The sequence below is a fragment of the Grus americana genome, chromosome 1 (assembly GCF_028858705.1).
Source record: "Grus americana isolate bGruAme1 chromosome 1, bGruAme1.mat, whole genome shotgun sequence".
Taxonomy (NCBI): domain Eukaryota; kingdom Metazoa; phylum Chordata; class Aves; order Gruiformes; family Gruidae; genus Grus; species Grus americana.
In genome coordinates this window covers 189,775,751-189,783,978 of record NC_072852.1, presented here as the reverse complement: position 1 = coordinate 189,783,978, position 8,228 = coordinate 189,775,751, and the positions used below count along the sequence as shown (strand labels likewise).

Here is an 8,228-nt window from a genome sequence, read left to right as displayed (position 1 = left end):
GAGCCTGGGGGGGGGCCTGCGGCGGCCCGCGTTCCCGCGGGACCTCCCTCGCCACCCTCCCCAAGCGGCCGGCTCCCGCCCGCCGCCGCGCCTCAAAGCAGGCGGGCCGGGCAGGGCGCTACCCCCGCGGGAAGCGTCACCCCCAGAGCCCTCGAAACGGCCCAGCAAGGGCGGCGGCAGGTCTCTCCCCGCCCGTGGTACCGCACTCCCCTTCAGCCCCTCCCTGCCCCGGGAACGTTCACCTCAGGAACGGCACCCCCCCCACCCTGCCCCGTGTCCCCCGGCCACTGCGCATGCGCGGCAGCGGAGCTCCGCCACCCGCTCACCCCCCTTCCCTCTCCCTCAGCGGCTCCAGCCGCCCTCCCCCAGCGATTTGAATATGCTAATGAGGCGGTTACTGGGAGCCCTATGGTGGGGCTGGGAGGCGGTCACGTGGGGCGGGGACGTGTCCTTCAGAGGCGGGCCCCGACCTGCCCAGGCTCCCTTAAAAGCGGGCGGCGAGCGAGGAAGCGCCTCAGTCAGAGAGAGAAAGTGCCGGGGTGGCGGGGCTGCGGCTGCTCCGCCTGAAACTTCTGAGTAACATCAACAGGGGGAGGGGAGGGCGGGCGGCGGTGGAGGAAGGTGGTGGGGGGGAAGGTTAGCAGCAGTGCAGCCCTATCCGCCTCTCCCTCATAAACCAGCCTGTGTTGGGCTGAGCAGGCCCCTCACACAAAGGAGGGCAGGGCAGGCAGGGCTGCCCCCCCTTCCCCCCCGCCTCGGCAGAGGGGCAGCGGGGAGGCGCCCTTCCCCGTGCAGAGCACTCACAGCCACTTACTCCTCTCCTGTCCCCCGTCTTCTTCTTATCTTCTCTTCCCCCCCTTCCTCCTACCCCGCCCCGCGGTTCTCCCCTCAGCCCCCCGCCCGCTGTCCATGTAGCCGCCCGGCCGCCGGCCCCTCCGCACTATGCCCATCTTACTCTTCCTGATAGACACGTCCGCCTCCATGAACCAGCGCACCCATCTGGGCACCACCTATCTGGACATAGCCAAAGGCGCTGTAGAGACTTTCATGAAGGTACCGGCTCTGCCTTGCGAGAGGAGGCGAGAGAGAGCGAGAGTGACTGCGCGGGGAGGGGAGGGGGAGGCAGGGCGCGGGGGGCTGCCTGGGCCGGGGGCGCGGGGCGAGGGCGGGCGGGAGGGAGGGAGTGCGTGTGTGTGCGGGCAGGGAGGGGAGGGCAGGGCCGTGCCGAGCCGGGGGGCTCCGGCGGCGCCACCGCCTCTCGGCTCACCCTCTGCTTTGTCCCCCCCGCCGCAGCTCCGAGCCCGGGACCCGGCCAGCAGGGGAGACAGGTACATGCTGGTCACTTTCGAGGAGCCTCCCTACGCTATCAAGGTAACCCCCGCTCATCCCACACGCACCCCCCTCCGCCGCTTCCCCCCCCCCGCCCCGGCCTCCTTCCGGCCCCTCCGCGCCGCCGCGGCCCGCTGCCGGCTGCCGCCCCCCCGCCCGCCTCGCCCGAGCTGCCGGCGGTCCGGGGGAGCTCGGCACACACGGGCTCCGGCGGCGGCGGCAGCAGCGCTGACATCAACATGGCCGACATTTTTTCCCTGTGTGGTGTGTGTGAGCAGCAATGAACTGTGGGGGATATTTATTCAAGTTGGGAGAAGTGACAGCAACTCCAAGGAGAGTTCAGCTTGGAAGGGGCGAGCGGGGGAAGGACCGACTTCAGCCCGGAGTGTCCGGACTCGGAAGGGGACGGGACTTCCCTCACCCCTGCCGGGGCGGGGGGAGGCGTACCGCGGGGGCGAAGGGGGCGGTGGGTCCACATGACACAGGACGGTGAACCTGTTGGAGGTCGCTTCAGAGTGCAGTCGGCTTCCACTTAGAAGGAGCAGTGGGAGAGCGGTGTAAATAGCTGTAAGGTTTTGTGCCTCGGTGACTTCACAGAAATTTGTGCTGTGGAACAAAATAAAAAATCTTCATTTGGGCAGATGGGGAGCTCTAAGGTTTAAGAGGAGTACATATTTTCAGGCTTTATGGAATGACACTAAACATTAGTAAATTTCGAGGTGTTCTGTTAGCATTTCTAGTGAGCTGCATGCAACGAGGAAGGCACTTTGTAGCCTAACAGGAAAGCAAAGCTCCTATTTGGAGAATAAGTCTTCTCACATTTCTCTTTTCAGGCTGGCTGGAAGGAAAACCATGCAACGTTTATGAACGAACTGAAAAACCTTCAAGCTGAAGGACTTACGACTCTTGGCCAGTCCCTAAGGACAGCTTTTGATTTATTAAACTTAAATAGATTAGTAACTGGCATAGACAACTATGGGCAGGTAGGTTGATTATTAATAGGCAGAAAAATCATAAACCACAAACTTCCCAGAGACAACAATTACCTAGTTGTCCAAAGTGGCGTCTTCATGAAATACTCAGTATGGGGGCTTCTTCAAAAGTAAGGCGAGCTCAGTTAGTTTGAAGAAATGCAGTTACTTACTATAGTTTGGTAGCCAACTTTTCTTTCTTTTTTTTTTTTTACAAAAAACTTCAGATATTCGTCAGTTTTTAAACTATGATGTAACCTCCAAGTTGACCTTCTCAGTTGTCCTTTTTTTTTTTTTTTTATCAAGTCTATGTTTCAGAACCTTAGCTTGTGAGGCTGGTGGGGTCATGAAAATTTTGTTTTATCTGTACAGTGCTGCATAATCAATTAAGTACAGTATGGGAGATGAGCCATTTTCCTAACAACACTGCATGTCCAAAAATACTGAAGGGAGCACAAATTTTTCAAAACCCTTTCTTTCCAATGAGATTACAACTTTTCTCTGTGTACCTATATTTTTATTAACCTGCCTGTTGTATCAGAACCTTGAGAAGCTGTGCTTTTCTAATGTCTATATTGCAGCTGTCCCTTTAAAGCAGAACTTCTTTTTGGGGTGAGCCAGCATTCCCTTGCTCAGTAGTATGAGCTGCTAAAAGACAGAAACTCTAGGTTAAACATGTGCTTTAGGAAGCGTACCCAGTTCTTTCTGGCACTGGATCAAATGCTGGATTTGTTTTGCATAAAGGACATTATTAATATTGGGCAAAGTATATTGTGTATTTTTCACATGGGACGTACTAACTTGATTCTCCCCTTTTTGTTTGTTGTTCTCATGTAATGCTCCCTCTGCTATCTGAGAATTAGTTACTGCTCTTGATATTTAATATGTGAATGTGGTTGTGAAAATAAGTCCCCTTTCTCCCCCTCCCCTTTCCAGTCTAAGCAGAGCCTATGTGATAATATGCAATGTTTGTTTGGGAAGGAAATTTCTCTCTCTCATGTTGCATTGTATCGCTTTGCCACTAGGTGATCAAGTGAGCCTAAACATTTTTAAAATGCCAGTTTAGTGATGAAACTTAAAAAAAAAAGTGCTAGTTCCACGCATGGTTATTTTTTTGTCTATTACCATCTGCTGTCCTCTTATACATCTGTGTGCTAATCTTTCCCATTTTCTGATGTTTTTGTTTAGTTACATGAGCTATACGAAGCTTTTTTGAACGCTTGCCACTGTAGGCACACACACGAAATATTTGCTCTTTCCCATTGCTACTGATAATTATAACACCCTAATTAAACCCGTGTCAAATAATTTACTCTAAGTGAACCAGATGTGCTCAACTACTCAATCAAGTGGGCAGTTGAGTTGTCATGACTCTTGACTCACTAGTAGTGTTCCTTACTGTAGATAGCTGCTCTTTTGTCTGTGGAACAATGACTTTTTCTTTGTCTGATCCATTTTGGTTGCAAGTCTCTATCTGGGCTTGAACCCATCCTTGCTCATGCATGTTTTTTACTCTGTTCCACATGTGGAGCTAGCTGTTGAAGAGGTGTTCACGTGTGCAGTCAGGTGACTAAATAGAAATTCTAACTCTCTTTAGTGTCTGCAAAAATAGATGAATATATTGCAAGTGCCAGGTCATCTGCTGCTGAAGTCACAGGTTCCCATTTTGGCTCTACTAATCAAAGTAGTGTTTTTCATAAATCATATCAAATTCTGGAGCACTTAACTGGTCCTTCAGCAATTGCAGGATGAGATCCACGGCAGTTAACTTTCCTCAACTTCACATTGGCCTTTGAGCACTATGTCGTGTTACCCTGTCAACTTTCTATTGTTCATCTCTACTACCTAAAATTTGCTCAAGATAAATGTGAATTTAAATGTACACCGTTTGAGAAACTTATAAATTCAGGATAATAAAAGTGATCAGAATGCTCAGTTGCATTTGAAATAGTTTTCATTCAGAACATTAAGTCCTGAGTCACTTTTTTAAAGCAATTACAAATATTAAAACTATACAATATTTGAGTAGTTTACTTAAATATAGCAGACAGATTTTTGAAGAAAGACTATCTTAAAGTGGGAGGAGAAGATAATTTTACAAAAATGCAGCATTTAGATGATCTTAGGTGTGGTATTATGTGAAGTAATAAATCTAAACTTCTATTAAGCTTTTCTCTGGAAAATTTCTCTGGCTTAACATATTTTGACTGTCATGCTTGTTGTTTGGGTGTATTGACAAGCTTCTAAGGTATTTGCTAAGATCCACTTGTTTCACATGTATGAATTGTAAACCAGATTTTTATTATACATACACATAACAAGACATGATACAAGCTTGATGGGGTTGTCTGGTTATGCCATCAGATGGCATGATGTCTTGTCCCCCTGCTGAGTATGAACTGTTTGTTTAAAAGGCAGTGTGACTCACTATACTTGATTTCTTTCAAAGTAGACCAGAGTTCTCCATCAACTGACTTCCTGAACAAGAGTGATGGCTGAATGGTCATTCTGAAATTGAGGAAAATCTCCTGCTTCATATTTTCTTGCAACATTAATGTTTGGGTTTTTAATATGATTATTTATCATACTACTTTTTTCAGTAAATAAGTACTGACTCAGTTGCTCGTGAAGATTGAGTTACCAAGTGTACAGCTGTATAAGCTGATCACAGTATCTCACATTCAGATCTTAAAGGGACACTGTCAACACATTTAGATTATCAAGAACTTGGAAGATTTTTTTCATAACCTGGTTCTGATATTACTGCTATGGTATGGCTTTATAAATCCTTTGTCTTACCTAGGGTTGTTACATGCACATTTTTGTGAAGGTTTTTTCAACAACAAAAGATTTTGGAAAGTACACACATCTTAAGGTGACTATGCCTTTAATTTTTACTGCACTTTCAGATTGATAAAGTCTGTATTATATTGCTTGAGTCCAATAATACAGATTTTTCCCCCGTAGTATGCTTTTTACTGATTATGATAGCAGAAGAATGAACCTTCAAATAGTGTCAGCTTTTAGCCTTCACTAAAAATAGTGGTCCTCTTCACCTTCTGCATTTTTATAGAAAGCTTAGGAAAAAATACAGGATTTGGATGTCTTCAGGAAGAAAGCAATTTAAACACATTAAATTCAGTAAGGGCTCACTGTCTTATTGCACAAAACATTGTACTTCATTAGTCCAGTTTGCTCTTAGCTAATTGACTTCTCTTTGTTGTATTTTCCCCAGTTCAGCTTCTCCATTGTTACAGGTAGTCTGAAATAACAAGCCTTTTTCTAGCAGATTTTCTGTCCTCTTGGAATACACTCCTGAATCTTGCAGCTACGGCTTGTTCAGCAGTACATGCATTGTCACAATTTAACTGTGACTTTTTTGAGTTTTGACTGAGGCAAACATGCAGCTTGTTAAGTTGATGAAAGGGTTAAATACTAATAGATGTGTTTTTCTGTGGAAACAGAAAACATGAACAATGTAGTATTATACAGCAAAAATGTAAACAAATGGTTGAATTGAACCATCTTGTACTTCAGTTATTTACAGTTTGTAGTGAAGTTTCTAAGACTGAGCTCTGAATCAAGGTAGGTAAAACATGTACCAGTGGTGTTCTGTTGCTCGCATGCAAAGGACCAACGTAGCACTACCAAAACTTGAATCTGATGGATGGTTGAAATTGCTAAAGCTCTGATTCTCTGATACCCCATGTGTTTCACCTTGCCTCCTGTTATTTGCATAATGGCGGTCTCTTACTGTTTTTTTTTCAGCAGTATTGCATAGAATGAGGTTTGAGAGGATAAAATGTACTTATCTGAGTAGATTTTAAAGTGGTTGAGTTGATGTGTCAAGGTATTTTTCCAAATTTTTTTTCAAGGTGAAATTTCATTTTAATATTGTGGCTAGATGCAGTGCTTTTCAATAACAAGCTTTTTATGAGCTTTTTATCTCACTAGGGTATCTTGGTCATACTCTTCAGCATCATAATTATTATTGATATAGTAAAACTGGCTTAAAGATGAGTTTTTGACTTTTAAACAAATTTGATACAACAAAAGCACATTCTAACTTAGTTGTTTTGAAACAGAAAAGCTAACCATAATGCTTCTGTAATCCAGGTGAACTTGGATAGCTATTTTTCATTCACAGGGATGAAGTAAGGTGGTCTCTGGATTCAGAATCATACAAGAAACACTGTTTTGATGACTTACCAGGCTGTGTGCAGTCTTGGTAAAAGCCTTTTTTTCTGCAGTGCATTTCACATACGTACAAAAGTGTGACTAAGACAGTTTTGAAACAAACTAAAATCCAAATGGAATTCAACTGATTAAGAATATTTTGGGAACTTAAAAATATGCTAAGGGCTGGAAAGACCTATTTCCGACCTGGAAGGTGTCCTGCATATAATGGCATTGTTTTTGAACACCACAGTTTTTCTCCAAGGGTTTTATTCATACCATGTATGACCATCAAACAGTCTAATCTTAGGTTAACTGCTGCTTTATAGTTCTCTCTGAATATATGGTTAGGTCCACTTGTAGCTACAGTAGCAGTATTGCTGATGTGTTCATGCAGTAAAACTTACCGTTAGTCTGTAGAGATCAGCGTGTTTTGCCATAATGGCTTAATACTATAGTATTGCAAATACATGTAAATAGCATACCTGGGAGATCAAGTCTAATTGTGCTTGTAGGCACATGACAGCTTTAAGTCACATACTGTAGACTGACTCCTTGCTTATGTGCTTATCTGTGTCTAAGATCTGCTGAGTTTAAAAACCCCCAACAATCACAAATATGAAATATTATCTCCTGACATTGCATACATTACGCTTTTGCAGTGGTACGTTCTGTTTTCTTTAAATTGTTGAGCAGGTTCATTTTCCAATTGGTTTTTGAGGATTGTTACTGGATTTCCTTGCTTTCAGCAGTCAAAATCCTTCGAGCAGGGCTTTTGTCTTTGTATTCTGGGGTCATAAACACTGCACTGGAATGGCCTGTGTTAAGCGTGCATCCAAATTTGGAACCAAAGTTTAGGTTAGCATTTCCTGCTTTGTCATGCTGGCATGGTTGCACAGGCAGTTTGCTTTTCACGTTGGTAGAGGCAGAGGTTTGCACTTCTAGAGCAGCTCTTCCATTCTTTTTTTTCCCCACCTTCCCCAGCAAAACTAAATGGGACAATTTCAGGCAGTAGAAAACATAGCAAGCTTAAGCATGGTCATGGCAGAAATACATATAAGAAAGAATTTCTCATAGTCTCCTGTTTTCTGTGTAATAGAAATGGTTTTAACATAAACCTGTGTGCCTGTTAACGTCAAAGACCTGTATGTGTAGTGCTGGTGAAAGTCAATCTTTCTCACCTCCCACATGATGAAATTAAGCATGTTGTTTCCAATTTACACTTTTTAGGATGTAACCTTTAAACATGCTATCTTGTTTGCTTTTGAAATGTTTGTGATTTTTAGTTTTGTTTTATAGTATCCTTTAATGAGAGCTACGGCAGGCATTGTCAACTTTTTTCACGTTGCAAGGTGGAATGGCATGCTTTTCAGCCTTCCCAGAGCAACAAAGTTCACTGAAAGTCTCAATAATAATAATAATAATCACATCAAACTTAAGTGTTCTTAAAATCACTTCTCTAGTTCTAATCCAGTATATTTTTAAAGAACAATTTAAAAGTTAAAACAAACTTACACAAAGTACTTTATTTTTTCTGATGAAAATGATCTCATTAATCTGTTTCACTGGCAGAAAGAAGTGAGATACTTCTTCATGTTCTGAATATCAAATATACTTTGACCTCTTTGAATCTTGAAGTGCTCAGTATTTCAATAAATTTTATTTGGAAGGGACAGTGCCATAATGTGTGTGTTGTGGCTTTGTTTCTTAAGGGTCAGGTGAGTGCATTCATGCTGCTAAAGCTTAAGCAGA

General features: G+C 44.1%; 1 protein-coding gene across 2 annotated transcripts in view; it reads left to right on the top strand.

The window, feature by feature from the left end:
- Nucleotides 1-516: 516 nt before the first annotated feature.
- The window catches only part of INTS6 (integrator complex subunit 6), a 46,237-nt gene continuing 38,525 nt past the window's right edge, over nucleotides 517-8,228 (top strand). Inside the window, exons 1-4 of one of the 2 annotated variants that reach the window (XM_054835522.1) lie at nucleotides 517-576; nucleotides 893-1,053; nucleotides 1,294-1,371; nucleotides 2,163-2,312. In XM_054835522.1, coding sequence (XP_054691497.1) covers nucleotides 943-1,053; nucleotides 1,294-1,371; nucleotides 2,163-2,312 — 339 coding nt within the window. In that variant the 5' untranslated portion in view covers nucleotides 517-576; nucleotides 893-942. Of the gene's footprint in view, nucleotides 577-608; nucleotides 1,054-1,293; nucleotides 1,372-2,162; nucleotides 2,313-8,228 lie in introns of those variants that run through there. The other variant, XM_054835532.1, reaches the window with a different exon arrangement.